Source organism: Musa acuminata, chromosome BXJ1-4, assembly GCF_036884655.1.
Source record: "Musa acuminata AAA Group cultivar baxijiao chromosome BXJ1-4, Cavendish_Baxijiao_AAA, whole genome shotgun sequence".
NCBI lineage: Eukaryota > Viridiplantae > Streptophyta > Magnoliopsida > Zingiberales > Musaceae > Musa > Musa acuminata.
The window spans coordinates 6361992-6381644 of NC_088330.1; the positions used below are offsets into that span (position 1 = coordinate 6361992).

The following is a 19653-nucleotide window of genomic DNA, read 5'->3' on the forward strand; positions in this document are numbered from 1 at the left end:
TACTCAAATGTGAAGGAGTTATATGAATTATCGATGTTGCATTGACTAAGTGTCTGATTTGATATGAATTAGCACTAATATAGCACTCGGATATGGACGTATTATTTTTCCATATTATTAGCTTGACTCTTATTTATGTAATTTAAAATTTTAACACACAAACTTAAATGACCAAATATGCAAGTATGTGAATTTTGTTTCTTTAAATTTTTTTTCAAGTCAAATCATAAAAAATATGGAAACAAAAAAAATAAATTAGGCACTCCTATAATCCCAATCTTTTAAATTAATTTCTCTCCTCAGAGAAGAGAGGTTTAGGGTATGTATGTGCATGCATTTTCCTATTCTTCATAAAATAGTTTTTAGATGATTTTTCAAACTAAAACTAGCTGAAAGACGACAAGAGCAAAGATTAAATTTCGATATGGATTTTTTTGTTGTCTGAATTCATTAAAACATTTTCTTGAATTTATAGGTGATCGATACATTATTTATGTCTTTACGTTGATTGTGCCTCATAAAAGTCTAAAACATCTTCCAAAGAGTCATTATATCCGAGATATATTTTTACACGATAAGATAATCTCTCTCTAGAACATTTATACAAACTAAATTATACTCCTATTGTTTTAAAGAAGATGGAAGCAATATTAAAAGAGATATAGTAGGAATATTAAGAATCATTCTTTTGTGGATGACACTTGGATTTCAAATGATGACCATAGTAGGAATTATCATGCTCTTTAAAATTATTTTTACCTTTTCATGTTAGTAAAATTTAGAATATATACACAACGAGTAACCTTGACGATGATAAATGGATGTTATCCTTTGCTCTACACAATTTTGTTCTTTCAAAGCATATTAGCTCTAAAAAATACTTTTAAAAATAAGAAAGACCCGATAAACTTATGAGTCGTTAGTTTATATACTTCTCAATCAATATAGGACTAAATAACATTATCACTATTCTATTTATTAGGGTCAATAGCAAGCAATAATGATTTTCGGGTCTTATAAAGTACAATCTTCTTTAGTAAGATATCTTAATAGAGAAGAAGGATGACTTGACCTAATCTTGGTTGGGTGGAATCGTATGATCCATTCATTCGATGCGTTGTAGTTGGTCAAAGCCATTTGTAAATCATTTTGTCAATTGAGACTAAGGCATAAACTCTAATTGAGTGTCGTCAATTTTAGATTAGGTTCGATCAGTTTCTTAACATAAAATTTACCATCAAAATTGATCATATATATATATATATATATATATATATATATATATATATATATATATGGTAGTCGGAAACAAAGTAGTCATGTGTATACTTATAGTCATGTGTATACTTATACACCACAAATACGTGTGTTGAGGTAATCAGGGTGGTCGAGTAAATCCATCATGATTGATATCCTGGTTCGCGACTGCAATCGTGAAGGTCCACCGATAGACGACTTGCAGATCTACCTCAAGAAACGACACCGACCACGACTACGACTTAAAGAAACCTATTCCTCCCTCCCGGTTACTGTCTTTCTAGCATAACCTTAACATTATTATTGTGTGTATATATATCATCTATACAAAAGCCGAACCGAAGAGGGTTTTGGCCGCCGAGACGCGATAGGAGAGGAGAGACGGTATAAGGCTACTACTACGCCCCCTTTTTGCTTTTTCTCTTGCGACTGCGAGAAAGGAGAGGAGAAGAGTTAGTCGGAAGGAAGGAGAGGATGAGGAGCGGAGGCGGAGGAGGGGCAGGGAGCAGGGGGAACGGATCGGCGGCATCGGTGACGGCGGCCCCGATCCCGTCGGGGTCGAGGAAGTTGGTGCAGAGCCTCAAGGAGATCGTGAACTGCCCGGAGCCGGAGATCTACGCCATGCTCCGGGAGTGCGATATGGACCCTAACGAGGCCATCCACCGACTCCTCTCCCAAGGTTCCCGCCTCCTCAAAATTCCTCTTCTCCATCTTCCTCCTCTTCGTTTTGTTCGCTGTTAATTCGTTCTTCTGCCTGTTACATGAAATCGTGTGATAAAAAAATGACATCTGTGGTTCTTTTGGGTGGTTACTTGGGTTTGAGATGAAAGGGTAATTAGGTGGAGATATGCCCTATGTGGTGTTGTTTCTCCTCTGATCTGAGGGGGGAAAAGATGCAAGTTTGCTTTTGCACATGCTTGTTTTAGTAAAAAAGGGTTAATTATGGATGTCATGTTCTTTTTCTTAGTCTCTTATCTGTTACATTGATGCCGTTATTTGGTCCGTAACTTCTTTCAACACAAAAACAAAAGAATTTTATATACTGCCCTAAAATTTCGTTAAGGTTCTGTTTACCTGTGCCGCTTGTCATCAATGTTGTAGCATCTAGATACATCTGGTATTTGAACCTAGAAGGCCTTGTTTAGTTGCGTCGCTTATAGCAATTGTGGCTAAGATTATCTGTCTAACCAGTGTTTTATCTTATTACTCTATATTTTTTTCAGAAAAAAAGTAAGATTTTATTACTTAACTAGGGGAGTATAGAAAGAGCCCTGCTCATCCTAGGAGAGTAGGGTATTGAAATCAGATGGCCAATCCTTTTGCCCTCCTCATGATGCCTCCTATCCTTGTGTTATTTTTTTGGATACTTGATGAAGAAACAAGAATATAAGTGGAACAAGAGACAACAAAGAGAAGAGAAGAAAATATTGTTCTCTGATTTTTTAAATATCATGTAGTGATGAAAGCAAACTTGATCTTTGTTCCTGTGGAAATTTGTTTACTTTTCTAGAGGAAGAAGAGAGTGATGGTAGATAAGAATCACTTTTTTTTAACATATCACAAGCCCTGCTCTTTGGTTTGAGTTCTGGTTGGTGATTTCATTTTTCTCTTTACTTTTTCTTATCTTTTAACATGAGTTTTAGTTTCAGATGCTCCTGCTTGTGATTTCTTTCTTTTCATACTCTGATGATCTGTTAATTGCTTTTATTCATACTGAGAATTGTTAGTTTTTCCTTCTTCCTAAGTTTGTCATTTTATAATGTCACAAGTTTTAATCATGTTTTAATTGAACTTTCAGTATCTAGGTTAATGTGGCTTTTGCCCAACTTCTATTATCTATCATGAGCCTTGGGAACCATTGCAATGATACGAGTACGACACAATCTTACTACCAATGAAATAGAAAATAATAATGATGGTTTTGTTGAAATTTTAGCCTTATTTTTAAATTTTTAAAGCTTGGCCTATTTTCATTCGGAAATTTTTGAAATTTGGTTTGCTTATTCATATTATGTACCTCTATTTATCCATGTTGAAGCCTTAGCAGGGTTCTGGCTCTAAGCTATGAAACTTCTATAGGTGCACTGATATGTAAAGGGGTGTCTAAGTAGTTTATAGTTTGTCTATAGTTTCTGCTGTATGCCAGTGGATGCTAAGAAGAAGGATGCCATACATATGGTTGAATTTATCTCTGGTTATTTTTTGATATTATCGAGACATTGAGGATGCTTTTTCTAGTTTGCCTCTCGGATTTAACAAAAAGTGGCTTTTGTTAAGTTGTACAAACTTTTTTTTTTCTCATATTGTCATAAATTTCTTTCATTTGGCAGCTTCTTGTTGTCAAGAAGTTAGGTGTAGGAGAAGTTCCTCATGGATTTGGATCTACAAACTAAACCGCTCAATATTATTTGGTTTGTTTTGGTTGCTTTTGTGCTTGTAGGGTGACGCTGCTGGTAGGATTCTTAGTAATTTGTTTCTGAGTCTGTAATTTTCTGTGTCCAGTGTCCACTTATCCAGTCCCCAATGTCATATCGAGGGCTTGGCGTTGAAAGTGCCTTTTGAAAAATCCTCTACTTGAGGAAAGGATCTTGATGGAAAATGTCTTTCAAAGTACTGCTTTAGCTTGATGGAGCCCTGACCTGTGAAGTAACAATGCAGGATGGTTTTCTTAGCACACTGATAAATACAGGGAACACTTTTATTTTGTTATTAATATAGGTCTTAACACTTCATAACACTTAAATAATACAAGCTCTTATAATTTTATGATATATCGTGGTTTCTTTTGTAGAAATTTCATTATGTAATTTCTGATGTTGGCTTGTGGTCTGGGTCTTGGTTCTTTGTAAGAATAGATATTGGCAATTGCTTGTCAAGAAAGCATCTTCTTCATGCTGTACATGATACTGAATTATAGGTTTCCAGAGTTACTGCTGGTGGGGACAGTCCAGTTGTTTATTTGTTGTAAGGTTGAAGTTTTCTCAATGTTTTTTTGACTCATTTTTATGTGTTTAGGGTCCTTGGTTGTGTTTGGGATCATGACAACTTGCTTTTGTACTTGTTAGTGACTGTCATATGCTATGTGATTTTTTTATTAGTAGGATTGTGATTCTTTTTCTACTTGCTAAGCAAAAATGCATTCTCAGGTAGTATTTTATTTGTGGTAGTATTCATTAGATAGTGTGACCTCTATCTGAAAACAATTATTATGTTTACCTAAGAATGTTAACTTGCTCTGGCATTTGTGACCCTGATCAAATATATGAGAACAGCTATATTCCCATAGTACTGCTACTATCATTCTAGTGACAGTCTTCGTTTAGGGTTTATATACCCTAAATTTTACTGTGTCCAACTGTTTTGTATTCGACCCTTTGTTTCTGAAAATTTTGAACTTATTTATATATTTTATTTTATTGTGAAAGCTCCATTGACATGCAAGAGATTGTCTTTGTATTGTTTTTTGGTGTTCAGTAAGTGGTTATGTCTATGTGGTGGCATGTTTCAACATTATGGAATACTTCTTGCTCACTAGAATGAGAGGTGATTGGATATATGTACTTTAACAATGAACATTAGGTAAACATGGGTTATTGCCAAGTTGCTTCTAGAGCTGGGCAGGACTGATATATTAAGTTTTTGTAGGCTACTGATTCTTTGTCTTTGCTCTTGTTCCAGATGTGTTATTTGTTTGTAAGCACTTTATGCAATATGGTTGGTCACAGATATTATGTTCTTTTATGTGTATGTTTCTCTTACCATTCATGCTTTTGTCAATGAACTAGAGCAATTTTTGTTGTCCACTATTACTGGCATTAATTTTGTTTAATGAAATGTTTCTGCAAATTGTGCATTGATGTGTATAACATCAAGTGGACTTACATCGAATTAATTGCTCATTCATGGTGTAGATACTTTTCATGAGGTGAAGAGCAAGCGTGATAAGAAAAAGGAGGTTAGTGCATACATTGTTTATGAATTAACTGCATCAGATCACCAGGAACCAACCTTTTCACATGATGTATTATCATCATTCATATTCTGTTTGTTTATTTTGCAGCTTTTGACCTAACTTATAAGTTTAGTACTTCTTGTAGGTTACTTAAACCATTTCATGGATCTGTCACCATCATGATCTTCATATATGATTATTTCTAGATCCTTGAGTTGGTCTAATTATTCTTGTTTCACCATTCAATATTTTCAAGGAATGTTGAATATGAGTCTGCTGTGTGCATAAATAATTGTTTATGATCTTTAACTGGTTATTTGTGCCGTAATTCTTTTCGCTAATGGCCTTTTTTTAATGAAAAATTGTCTAGTTTCTTGTTGTTTCTTATTGAATTTCTGACTTGACATGTTTAGTTTGTAACTACCCAGTGAAAATAATTTTACATTGTTTTCTGCATCATGTTTTTGTTGTTTCCCCACTCTTTTTTAGATCAGAGAACCACCAGAATCCAGGTCTCGAACATTGAACAACAGTTCAATCCGTGGAGCTAGAAGCAGCACTGACCGTGGGGGCCGTACTACGTCTTCCCAATCCAGTTCTGTTGGTATGATGTTTAACATTATGACTTCACTGTCTATATGTGCTTGAGAGTGCAAATTTGATGTATTTGTCTTTGTATTTGCTTATTTTATTTTATCTTTGCCTTCTGGTAGACCATGGAACTGGTAAAGGTAGACTCATGCACAAGAAAGAAAATGGTACAAGTCCTGTTCTCACCTCATCAGTTCCGGAATCTTCCACAGTATCAAGCAATCCTCCTCGAAGGCCAACAGTTCCAAGGTGATATTTTATAGGACGACACTTCCATGTTTCCTGATCTAGATGAAATTTTCATTGGAACTAATTGGATAAAAAATTTTCATTTAAGTTATTTTAAGGTTATTCTAGTGATTTTATTCTTTGAACGTGTTAAACTAATGTGTAAATCCTTGTAGATTTTTCTCCTAGTACTGATTCTAGTTTACTACCTTAAAAATAATCTTTAAACATCATGCATTCCCTGATTGTTGACAAAGATGATTTCTAATGGCTTAAAACATTATGTCCAGCATATAGGAAGTTGCTTTTGTCTTCTCAATATTCTTTCTTCTGAAACAACAAACCTCATAGTGAATTGTATTTATTTCTTGGGAAGTCATATTCTGCAAGTTGTGAACAAATGTTCGATTTTGTTCTTTTTCTTGAAACCAAACCTGATGGCTATTATCTCCTTTGTTTTTTACTCATTGTAATTGATTTTACCTGATGCAGTGCTGAATGCATTTTTCTGCAATCTAACTTATTGCTTATTCTCTTGCAGTGATTCTGCTTCTGTGGGAATCACAATACAGGCAACAAGCGCTGCTGATGGAATTTGTATATCTATGCAATCTTCATCTGGCTATAAAAATTGTTGGTCAGGGATGCCAGGACATGTTTCTATGGCTGATATTGTTAGGATGGGTAGACCTCAAGGGAAACCTTCTAACATGCCCCTTGTGGGAAGCGAAAGGTCTGTGGCACAAAATTCAGTCATGTCAAAAATGTTACATCATGATGCCAAGCCATCCCTGACAGCAGTTCTGCCATCAGAATCAGATAAAACACTAGAGTCCTTTCAAGAATCCACACATTTTTCTGAGAATAGTCATGATGTGAGAACTGCTGAAGGCCAACATAATTCTCATGATGGGTGGTTCTGCGTTGATGAGCAACCTTTGGAGAGTGGGTCAACGACGCCAGAAATATCTGGTGCCTCTGCTCAATCAGAATTGGCATCATCTAATTTGGTCATTGATGGAAGTAACCTGCATATAGATTCTCATTCAGAGGAGATCCAAATGCCGGAGGAAGGTCTTAATTTTAAGTCCCTACCAGCGGAATCCAGAGCCACATCTGTATCTGGAATGCAGATACAAGTAGATAGTTCTGTAGATGCTCCCCATCTGAATGAGGGCTTATTGAAAAGTTCAATTCCATACCTGTCTCAAAGGCTTGAACTTGATCATCTTGAAGGTAAAATTTGGGTTTTTGTTGGATTGTTTTCTTTTATGTAACCATGGATATTTGTTCTTCATGTTGATTTTACTGAATCAAGAAGATGGTAGATTTGGTTGCATTTTTTTGAGTCATCTTCTATGATTATTATTTGAATGCAAAGTTGATGTGCATTGTTAAGATCAGCCGCTGCCATCTTGAATTCAATATACCCAATGGAATAGCTGATTATAAAGATCAGCAGTTAGTATCTTTAACATCTTCTAATCAAGAAGGAAGAAGCATTGGTTAACGTATTTTGCAAATAAATTGAAGCTGATAATGGACAGTTAATTGAATGGTGACTACGTTGATGTTTTAACCTATTTTGCATTTTTGTATATCATATTCCAAATGTTATATTGTCCCAATTAGGATATTCTTTGCCTCAAAACTTCTCTACTTTTAGCCTTTGAATTTGTCAGCCTACTATGATATTATTTCAGAGCAAATTCTGTCTTGGATTGATGTTTTTCCATGTATATGGTAACTGGTACGATATGCTACAAACTTGCATTACATCAAAATTTGAAAACATAGGATTGTATGGTATGCCTAATGGCAGTAAAAAATATTATTTTATAATACTATATATAACAAACTTTTTTTTATTTATAGTATCAGAATATATTTATAGAATATGTATCACATAACAACTTACCTTATAAAGATTGTTATTTTAATTTTATCAATTTATTATATGATGTTCATTAAAAATAAGATTAAAAAATATATCTGTCTTATCTATAATTGAAATATGATAATTTGAAAACAAAGTTCTTTTAAGAAGTAACCATTAAATATCCCTTGAGTATCTTAAAAGAGTAAAAGTATTGGTACTTAAAAGGAAGTGTCCGACACATATTAAAGAAGTATCATGTTTCATATCCGGCACATACATGGCACAAATATGAGAAAGACTGTAGTTATGGAGGTTTTTCCTTTTTTCTTTTCTTTTCTTTTGGGAGGGTGGTTGGTGGGGTGGGGGGCTTAATCTGCTGCCTACTTATTCAAAAACTATATCTTCGTACATATTTGTATGATGACATAACTGCTTTTCCTATGCACTTTACATCATCTTGCATTTCTACTTATGCAACTTGCGTTTGACCTCATCTAAAATTTCTGCTTACACAGTAGATGTTGAGATTTTTCTATAAGATCAAATTGCTTATTGAATTGATTTATCAATTATTAGGAATAAATTTTCAACTGTAAAGTGTTAATTATAAGAACATATAATCTGGACTAATTTATTTTCTTTAGATATGATCCAAACACTAGACTAACCCCAAGTTTTAACTTCCAACCAGACTTTTAAATGAATTCCTGTACATGAATTGTTAGCTACATTGACACAAATCCCTTTATGAACCTTGTTTCTAGTAGGTAAGGCAGTGAAGTTTGTTCAAGCACTGTACTGTTAAACATGATCCTTCTTTCTTTCCTTTGTTTTTCTTAGATGAGGATTCTTTCCTGTTTTGTGGAATTATTTCGAGTTCTAAACATTAAACATGATCCTGCTGTCACTTCATCGATGTCTATCTTTCCTCCATGACTAGGTTCTTTTCCAGCTGGGGATGTCAGAGTTCAAATTTCATCAGCTGCTGTAAACTTGGGGCAACTAAGTTTACATGAGGAGAGGAACACAAACACTATTGAGGCTAATCCTTCAGTAATAATTCCTGATCATCTACGTGTTACAAATGCAGATTGTGCACATCTGAGCTTTGGTAGTTTTGTATCTGGTACATTTTCTGGATCTTTTCCAACAAAGCCTCTAAAAAGTAATTTGGAAGTGGCACCAGTTGTAGCCGATGCTTCTATGATTGAGGATTCGGATGCTAGGTAGTCTCAGAATCATTTGTTATTTTCAGAATTATTTGTTATTTTTCCATGCAAATTCAGTCTGTGATTTGGCATATATTATTTGACAGGAATCATGAGTACTACAGTGATGGGCAGCTTACGCCTCCTCCTGTGGCTGAAGATTCGGATGTTAGGTAGTATCAGTAACATTTGTCTCTTTTCCATGCAATGTCAGTCTGTGAGGTAGTGTATGTTTTTTGACAGGAATCATGAGTACTTCAGTGATGGGCAGCATACGACTACACTCACTGAGAATGTAGCTTCTATATCTGGCACTGTTTCAGAGAATCCCGATGCACCTTCCGCATCGCAATCTGAAGTTGTGAGGAATGATCCATTGGATGCTACACATGAGATTCAGTACAACCTTCCAGCCGGGGCTAATTATGCATTTCCAAGCTCTACAGAGCCAAATGCTACAACTTACACCTATCTACAAGGAAATGCACAAATGCAAAGCCTTTCCCCTTTCTCAACTTTAATGGTAATCTAATATCCATTCTTTTGCTTTTCAGCTGACTAATATATAATAGTCTGGTGTGAACATGATTTTATGGTGTTTGATTTTCTTGGGTAAAGTTGAGAATGATATTTATTTCATTTCATGGATGCTTACTGTAAATAGGTTGCAGTGGTTTATCTGAAAAATCAATAACAAAAACTGACATTTGTTCAATCATTTGTTTGTCTCTTGCCTGTTTCTGGTTTCTTGACAATGAAAGTCTAGATACTTGTTTATGAGAATATATATAAGATCAATCTTCTTGAATGATGATTTGTAATTAATCTTGAGTATTTTAAGGATAGAGGAGCAAACAAAAAATAACATGTGAATTTTTCTTTGGTTATTTTTCAGAAAACAACAATCATAATATATAATGGACAATAGTCAGCATTCCAACAGTTTGCTCATCCTAGCAAAGTTTTTTTTAACCAAAAAAAAAGGCAGAAGTGTTTTTCTGCCCTAAATCCCTTTTCAACTCTGCTTCCAACTTCAGTATTGTTTCCAAAATTTTACTGTAAATGAAGCATGAATTAGTTTTTTTAGATCTACTTATGAATTTGATTCACAATGTAAATAACATCAACCATCAGATTTAAAATCATATACTCATCTTGTCCACTGTCACAAATATAACATTCAGGAAAACAACTTCCAAGTATAGTAGAACTATCCTTTTTTTGATAATTATGTAATGAATAGATATTTCAAGGAATTGTCCAACATTTACCAAGAAGTAATTATTTCTGATGCTATATATAATACCTATATGTCAAGCTTTTTGAAGTATTGGTGTTTTGTAGATACCATAGATACCATAGTCTATTGGAACTGCTGTGTAAAGCAGGTCATGGATAAGTTCTCATTCTTATTTTACAACATGGGAGAACTTATTAGGGAGAATATGTTTATGCAGCCTTTGAATGATTCATTATAAGTAGATAATACGTTTATCATGGATATTGCAGTTTCACCACTTATCTCATTTGAATACTTGCTGTTGATGAATTTTATATATTGATCTCTGTATGAAAGGGTTATGTTTGTGTGTAGTTTTTCTTACTTTTAGAAGTATCGCTTGCAGCAATCCCATAATCTACAGAACAGCATGCTAGCACCAAACATTCCGCCACTTCGGGATTTTGATCTTCCCTTGTCTCCCTTGCTCACCACCCAGTCAATACCTACAAGGTATAGCACAACATTGTCATCGATTAGCGGGTCTACCATTTCCATGTCGGAGGTAATTATCATGATCCCAAAGATTTTAGTCAAATTATTCATTTTTTTTTGCAATTGTTTGGTTTTTGGTTGATAATTTGGTGAATCATCAAGCAATCAATTATGGCCACATCATATACCCACATGTCTTTTGAATGCATATCAACAATAACCACTACATATATGTGAGCATTTTGACACACTAAAATATAGTCTGGTCATCAGCTTCTCATGGAACATAAGTTTGGTCATACTTTATGCTAGTTTTAAGGGTATTTTAATGTTCATTTTTGTGATTATGATTATAGTTAACCTAAAACCATTTAAATGATATTTGTCAAGTAAGGTTCATTTCCGAAACTTCAAATGAGAGAATCATTTTTTTTAAAGCCTATGGTAAATCCTTACCCTATTTGAAGTTATATCAAGACTTAGAAGCCTAAAGGATCTAGCTTGTGGACCATTGATGAGCCAAAATGCGATTAAGTAAAGTTGGCATGCCCAATTGATAAACCTATAACATATATGACTTTTGGCTCCTGTTCTGAATTATGCAATTATCATTATCTTCTCTGTGTTCATCAAATTTGATCGTAGCACCTTTACGGTCATTAAGTTCTACAAACTTAGGTTATAAGCTAGTTATGGTTACAACAACTACAACAACAAAATCATAAATCCCCAACTATTTGGGATAGGCTACATAGATCTTTTGTCACCATTAAGATCTATAAAATGTTATATGTTTAGTTAAGTTCAGAGTATTTAAATCTTTATTTATAGTTTCTATTAAAGTCTTTTTAGATCTTTACCTCTTCTCGTACCACTTATATTAATTATTTCATATCTTCTGACTACCGTAATCGAAGGTCTTCTCAGTATATGCTCATACCATCTTAAATGATTTTCACTTATCTTATTCTCTATTGTAGTGATACCTAGTTGTTCACGAATAAAAGTATTTCTTTTCCTATCTTTTTTAGTAACTCCACACATCCATCTTAACATTCTCATCTCGGCAACACAAACTTTTTGTATATATATTTTTTTAATTGGCCAACACTCAGATCCATAAAGCATTATTAGTCTCACAACTATTTTATAAAATTTTTCTTTTAATATCAAAGGTATCCGATGATCATATAAGACTCTTAACGCTCCTTGCCATTTTAATCATTCTGTTTTTACTCTATGAATAATATCTTTATCGATAACTCCTTATTGTTGAATAATTGATCCAAGATACCTAAAACTTTTTCTTGAAGGGACTTTTTGTCCATCTAATTTAACTATATTCTCTTGCATATTTCTAAAATAATTAAGATTACATTTTATATATTCAGTTTTGGTTTTACTTAATCTAAAACCTTCAGTTTCTAAGGTTTGCCTCCATAGTTTAAGTTTACAATTAAGTCCACTTAGATGCTCATCAACTAAAACAATATTATCAGCAAATAATATACAGTAGGAAGGTCTATTATATAAGTAGCTAGTAAGTTTATCTATTATCAATGTGAAAACGTAGGGACTTAATGCGGGTCCTTGGTGTACTCTTATATTGATAGGAAACTCACTAGACACACTCTGTATAGTTCTAATACTAGTAGTTATATTATCATACATATCTTTAATAACATCTATATAATTAGTGGATACACCTTTCTTTTTTAAAACCCACTATAATAATTTTTAGGAATCCTATCATAGGCTTTCTCTAAGTCAATAAAAACCAAGGTTTGTCATAGCATAGCATACTGCTCGGTATGGGTGGTACGTACTAGTTCGATAGGGGATCGGTACAAGCGATACATCGGTATGCCTTAATGTACCATGTGTCAATATGCTCAGTATGGCTTGGTACAACTCGGTACGTATCGTACCAACAGCTGGTCGGTACATTGATATGGACTGATAAGGAGAACCATGATAAAAACCATATGCAAATCTTTTTTTTTCTTCCTATACTTTTTCATTAATTGTCTTAAGAAATAAATAGCTTCTATGGTTGATCTACCAAGCATAAAATCAAATTGATTTTCAGAGATTTGTTTAAGCCTTGTCTTATTTTCGATAACTCTTTCTCAAAGTTTCATAGTATGACTCATGATTTTAATTCTTTTATGATTTTAACAATTTTGTATGTTATTCTTATTTTTGTAAATTGACATTAAGAAACTCTTTCTCCATTCATTAGGTATTCTTTCGAATCTTATAATTTTGTTAAATAAGCTAGTTAACTAAGTTACTCCTTTGTCTCTTAAATTTTTCAGATCTCAATAGGGACACTATTAGACCCCACACTCTTACCTATTTTCATTTTCTTTAATACGTCTTTTGCTTCATTAGCTCTAATTTTATGAATAAATCTATGATTATTAAATCTATCACTATTATTTATCGTTAAATCTAAGTCTTTTGTGGAATATTCTTTAAATAATTTATAAAAAATAATTTTTCATCTTTCCTTAATCTCGTTATCATTAACGAAGATTATTTGATCTTCATCTTTAATGCATCTAATATTTACCTAAATCCTTACACTTTCTTTTTCTAGCTTTAGCAATTCGATATATATCTGTTTTTACTATCTTTAGTATCTAATTTATTATAAAAATTATGATAAGATTTATATCTTGATATACTAATCGTTTTTTTAGCCTCTTTTTTAGATTCTTTATATCTTTTAATTTTTTTCGCATTTTTATAATTTTGTCAATCTTTAAAACATGATATTTTAGTAAAAAATTATTTTTTGAACTTTCTTGCACCGCCACTAACTCTCTCTTAAAATTACGCTTCTACCTTTAGTTTCACTAAGAATCTCCTTTGCTAAGCTCCTAATTTTATTAGTCATCGTAGTCTAAATAAAAAAAAAAAAATATTATCCTCGTATAAGTTTCAAGTTGCTTTCCTTTCCATCTTATTCTTAAAAGTGTTTACATTATTATCTTTGAAATTTCACCATCTAGTCCTAGTAACTTTTCCTACTATCTTTTCTTCTTTTATTTTCTATAGTAAATATCTAATACCATCAACCTATGTTGATTCGTCAAACTTTCAACAGGTATAACTTTATAATTCTTCCAAATAACTTTATCTACCTTTATAGTGAGAAAAAAGTCTATTTGACTATAGTTGTGATCACTCTTATAAGTATTTAAAAATCATACAAAGGTACAAAATCTAAAATCATACCACAATCTTCATTTTTCCCATAACCAAAGCCCCCATGCAGCCCTTTGTGTTCATCATATGTTTTCCCTACATGATCATTCAAATCTTCTCCAATTATAGGTTTTTTCAGTTATAGACATTCCCTGAATGATATAATCTAAACTTTTTTAAAATTCTCCTTTGGTTTCATTATTCGATCCAACCCTAGAGGCATAAACACTAATGATATTCAAAATATCTTATCTTTTCATAAATTTTAAAATCATAATTATATCTTTAAATCTTTTTACATTTACAACATTGTTATCAAGATCCTTATCAACAATAATTTCTACACCATCTCTGTGTTTAACTTTTCCAGTATACCAAATTTTAAATCTAGTATTGTCAATATCTCTAGATTTTTCTCTTATCCACTTAGTCTCTTGTAAGCAAATAATATTTATTCTTCTTTCGATCATAGTGTCTACTAATTCTAATCCCTTCTCTGAATGTATTTCTATATTCCAAGTTGCTAACCTAACTCTCTATTTTGGACTAGCTTCTTGTAAGCAAATAAGGTTCTCCCAGTGTTTTGAACCAATGGGAGTAAACTCTCTATTTTGGACTAGCTTCTTTACTCCCATTGGTTCAAAACATTGGGAGAACCTTTGCCTACCTGGCACCACATTCGGGCATCAATGTGATGGGTTGTTTCCAGGCGACCTCCTAGCCCATCGTTTACAATTTGGGACACCTAGGTGGTGAAGGTGTCTTATGTCACTTTCGGGTGATGGCCTTGCTCTATATTGAAATTGGTTAAGATTCATATTCATGAGATCTGACATTGTTTTACGTTGGTTGTCAGTGACCTAATGCAACCCTTCACCTTTTTGTCTGAGCTTGGGATTGGCATTGGTGGTGGTAGGTTGGTTATGGTTATACATATCAGTTTATATGCCTGAAGGCACTTTGCTGAACTAAATCAGCTTGTAACCATGTTGAACTTGTTGATATCAAATTGTTATTAGTATCAATCTAGTTAATCTACACTCTTGATATTGTTAACTTTGTTATTATTGTGCAAAACTATCATTTGAAGAATTCTATTGCTCTGACATTAGTGATGCATTCTGCAGGCTCTGAATCCAGGGGTGTTTTCCAACTCTCAATCAATTCCACAATCCTTGCCTAGCACCACCATGCTCACGAGTGCTTCGCTCCCTCAACATCTTCCTGTCCGCTACTCTCAGCCTGCTCTTCCTCTAAGCCATTTTGCCAATATGATGAGCTACTCCTTTCTTCCCCAGAGCTACCCCTACTTGCCTTCTTTCCAACAAGCATATGCTGCAAATAGTCCGTTCCATCAATCTCATCATGTTGCGCCCAGTGCAGGCATGAGTTATTCACAGCCACAATTCAAAAGTAGCTTATCTGCTACTAGCTTACCACAGGTTTCTTCTATAGCCTCTGCTTATGGAGGATTTGGTAGCGCAGCTAGCATTCCTGGGGGCTTCACCCTCAACCATACAACTGCATCTGCTAACACAACAACTGGATTGGGTGAAGCTTTGAGCTTGCAGTACAAAGAAGGGAGTCATTACATGCCTCTGCAGCAGGTAATATTTGCATCAATTAATAGCATCATTTTTTACTTTCAAGTGTAAACCTAAAATGATTGTGGCTGTTACTAGAATGAGAACCCTGCCATGTGGGTCCAAGGTGCTGGTTCAAGGACAGTGTCAGCTCTTCCCGCAAGCACTTTCTATAACTATCAGGGCCACAATCAGCAAAGCGGGTTTCGACAGAATCTACAGGCTTCACCGCTTGGAGCTTTGGGGTACCCAAACTTGTACCTTTCGCAGGGAGGTCCATCACGGGAACATCAACAAAGCCCCAGTGATGGTAATTTGAATGGTTCCCAGGCCACACAATCTCAGCCAGCAAACCAAATCTGGCAACATGGGTACTAAGCCATTGCGGTTGACTCCTCTCTGGGTCTTGGAGTATACGTTGCAGGGTCTTTATAGCTCGATCCCATGTATACACTGTTTGGAGCATTCTTAGACTGACCAACCAAGTGTGTGGCGATGAAGTACTCAACTGGCTGCTAATCTTATTGGATGAAGAAGGGCCATGTATCCTAGAGTTCTGAGTGTGTTTTAACTTGTAGTGCTGTGTGTTAATCTAGACTTTTTACCCTTGTGATAAAGATAACAAACATTCGTTGATCTTAGTCACTAACAAAATGTTTTCTTTTGGTTATCTCTCCTGCAATTTCAGTTCTTGTACCTGAAGAAAGCATTGTGCTTAATGAATGCTTTTCTGATGGCCTTGCTACGCGATGTATAATTGTGGTTCAGACTGTGAGAAAGTGTACAGGTGTCACGTTATCCCTTTGATAATATTTAGACTTAATGTGAGTTGAATGAACTCTCTTAACAGAAGCATGCCACTAGAACACCTCAAATTAGCCATATGCTAGCAAATCGCGAGCACGACCTTACAAAATTGAGCAAGTTTAATTATTTTCTGTATGGTTCTTATGAGCGTTGATTTTTTTCTTTTGTGAAGTCAATTCAACTCTAATAGTTTAATTATTTTCTGTATGGTTGTAAAATTTATATTGAGATCTTAATAGTTTTTAAAGTAAAATAAATAACTTAATTTGTTTTAATTTTATCAGTTGTATTCATGTAAAAACATGACACGTGACGACTAGATGAAGTGATATAAAAAAGATAATTTTAATATTTTTTTTATTAATTTTAATATTTTTTTCGTTTCTAATGACGAGTAGCTTGGTGAGTATGTCGTCGATCATGGAGAAGAGTTGGACGATCGAAAATGACCTTTGTGAAGGAGGTGACAATGATGTCGACAAAGGTGAAAGCTCCAATGAAAAGGGGGAGGCCTGGAGTCGTCACGGTGAGGAACTTTTGTGAGGTCATGATGAGAGGCCGATGATGAGAGGTCATGATGAGAGGCCGATGATGAGAGGTGCATGATGGTTTCTCATGCAAGTTGGATCAATTCAACGAGGAACAGGTCCATTTGATTAAGTCCAAGTTTACGGTTGTGCGATTGGTGCATGACGGGACGGTTTCTCATACGAGTTGAAATATAGAGGGCAGAGGTTCCCATGAAGAGGGGGGAGGTTCAAAGCCATAGTATTCCTCACCATTGGTCTATAAATGTCACTACATCGGCAACTAGACGACTACAACACTGAGTATTTCATCTTCGGTTGTCCAATCACATCCAACTCATCTTCATGACCTATGATACACTCGTCAAATTACTCATCATTGAAAATGAAATAGACATTAAAATTATATTTTTACCTATCACTTTTATATCGATTCAATATGTGATGTCACATATTGTATTTTTCTTTGATACAACCGACGATATTAGGGCAAACAATTGTTTCACTTTCAGACCTAGATGCATTCTAATATAAGTTTTTTAGCTAGCAATGGTAATAGGGTTGAAGTTGAAAGGATAATATGTCATTAGCCCGCACAATAAATCCCATAGTACAAATCAACAGTACAACTATTTTGCATCGTCAACAGCAATCTCGTTCAATATGACTGAGGTTGCTACTTGCTACAGATGAAGTGTGCCAGGCAGCGGCAGTGGGAGAGGCTGCTCACTTGCCGGGGACGAAGTTGGTGGCGTAGGCCCAAGCATTGTTGTTGACAGGGTCGGCGAGGTGGTCGGCCAGGTTTTCGAGCGGGCCCTTGCCGGTGACGATTGCCTGCACGAAGAAGCCGAACATAGAGAACATGGCCAGCCGTCCGTTCTTGATCTCCTTCACCTTCAGCTCCGCGAAGGCCTCGGGGTCGTCGGCGAGGCCGAGGGGGTCGAAGCTGCCGCCCGGGTAGAGCGGGTCGGTCACCTCTCCCAGCGGCCCGCCAGCGATGCGGTAGCCCTCCACGGCGCCCATCAGGATCACCTGGCACGCCCAGATGGCCAGAATGCTCTGGGCGTGGATCAAGCTGGGGTTGCCAAGGTAGTCCAGCCCGCCCTCGCTAAAGATCTGCGCTCCAGCCTTGAACCACACCGCCTCCCCGAACTTGACCCCGTTCCGGGATAGCAGCTCCGGGAAGACGCAGCCGAGGGCGCCCAGCATGGCCCACCTGCAGTGGATCACCTCCAGCTCCCGGTTCTTGGCGAAGGTCTCGGGATCGGCGGAGAGCCCCGCGGTGTCCCACCCGTAGTCACCCGGGAACTCGCCGGTGAGGTAGGACGGGGGCTCGCCGGAGAACGGGCCTAGGTATTTGACGCGGTCAGGGCCGTACCACGGGCTTCCGGAGGGGGCGGACTTCGGCTTTGCGCCGGTCTTCCGCATGGTGACCCTTCCTCCGCCGAGGACGTCGGCGACCGAGGGGCCGAATTTGACGGCCTTGCCGGCCAGGGACGGGGAGGAGAGCGCCATGGTGGAAGCCATTGGAGGACGGCACGCTGCAAGATGGGAAGAAGAGTTGGAGACGAGTTCGATGAGAGAGTTAGGGAGGCACGGGGGTTTTTGAAGGGGAAGGGGAGAAGGAGACCTTATCCCATGAGATCTGTATCTCTCGTCTCATTGGCTCGGAGGATTTGAGGTTGCCGTTTCCGTCGAACACATGGCGCACGCTGGTTCACAGCAAGCTTTGTGGCTTCCAACAATCTCCTTCACTGAGTGCTGATTGGATCCTCTAGATTCTTTGGTCTCTTTGTCAGATGTGTAGATAGTAGTCAATTCTGGATTATATATATATATATATATATATATATATATATATATATATATATATATATATATATATATATATATATATATATATATATATATATATATATATATATATATAGGGTGAATTTTTGAAAATAAATATTTTTTTAAATTTTTTCTAGAGTGCCCTTGTTTTAAAAATTTTTGAAACAGTATTTTTAAAATAACCCTTTTACCCTTGTTAGTTGCCACTTAGCCATGCCTTCGTCTCGTCGACCACCCCCTTTCATGATCTCGAACATTCATCCATAGCTCTTGTTGTCATTGCTCGAAGACCTACCCCTTCTTTTATTTGTAGCTCTCGTCGCTATCACAGACTCGCCCCCTCCCCTCGCTTGTAGCCCTTAGCCCTTGTTATCACTAACAGACCTATTTGTAGCACTCGTTAATTAAGGAAGGAAGGGGGTGTGCCATTGATTGTGGGCGAGGAAGGAGAGAGGGCAATTGCATACCCTCATTGTCAATCACGGGAGTGACCTGCAGACCCCCCCCCTCCCCTCTCGTAAGGAAGGAGTGAGGGCGCACTCGTTAATTAAGGAAGGAAGGGGGTGTGCCATTGATTGTGGGCGAGGAAGGAGAGAGGGCAATTGCATACCCTCATTGTCAATCACGGGAGTGACCTGCAGACCCCCCCCCTCCCCTCTCGTAAGGAAGGAGTGAGGGCGACTGTACGCTCTAGGGGGCCTAGTCATCGTTGGCGAGGAAGGAGTGAGGGTGATCGTGCGCTCTAGGGGGCCTAGTCATCGTCATCACCTCATGCAAAGGTCATGAGCGGGGCATACAATAGCTAAGTTGATAAGGCCAGTACAGGTGGCCCTCGCAGGCTACGGACAATCTTTTCAT

At 36.3% G+C, this 19653-nt stretch overlaps 2 protein-coding genes across 3 annotated transcripts; one reads left to right on the top strand and one right to left on the bottom strand.

The window, feature by feature from the left end:
* Positions 1 to 1585: 1585 nt before the first annotated feature.
* Positions 1586 to 16370, top strand: LOC103980892 (uncharacterized). 2 transcript variants are annotated; one of them, XM_009397416.3, is made up of 11 exons: positions 1586 to 1936; positions 5169 to 5212; positions 5699 to 5813; positions 5923 to 6049; positions 6570 to 7264; positions 8848 to 9133; positions 9223 to 9288; positions 9359 to 9638; positions 10741 to 10899; positions 15170 to 15649; positions 15725 to 16370. In XM_009397416.3, exons 1-11 carry the CDS (start codon positions 1732 to 1734, stop codon positions 16001 to 16003), a joined length of 2736 nt encoding a protein of 911 aa, XP_009395691.2. In that variant the 5' UTR covers positions 1586 to 1731; the 3' UTR covers positions 16004 to 16370. The 2 variants fall into 2 exon arrangements, with proteins under 2 accessions (XP_009395691.2, XP_065017356.1); XM_065161284.1 differs by having other exon boundaries at positions 1621 to 1936; positions 9377 to 9638; positions 15725 to 16155.
* A 1150-nt stretch (positions 16371 to 17520) lies between these two features.
* Positions 17521 to 18546, bottom strand: LOC103980893 (chlorophyll a-b binding protein of LHCII type 1-like). Its single transcript, XM_009397417.3, has one exon. The coding sequence runs from the start codon at positions 18484 to 18486 to the stop codon at positions 17686 to 17688; it is 801 nt and encodes a 266-aa protein (XP_009395692.1). The 5' UTR covers positions 18487 to 18546; the 3' UTR covers positions 17521 to 17685.
* Between the last annotated feature and the right edge of the window lie 1107 nt (positions 18547 to 19653).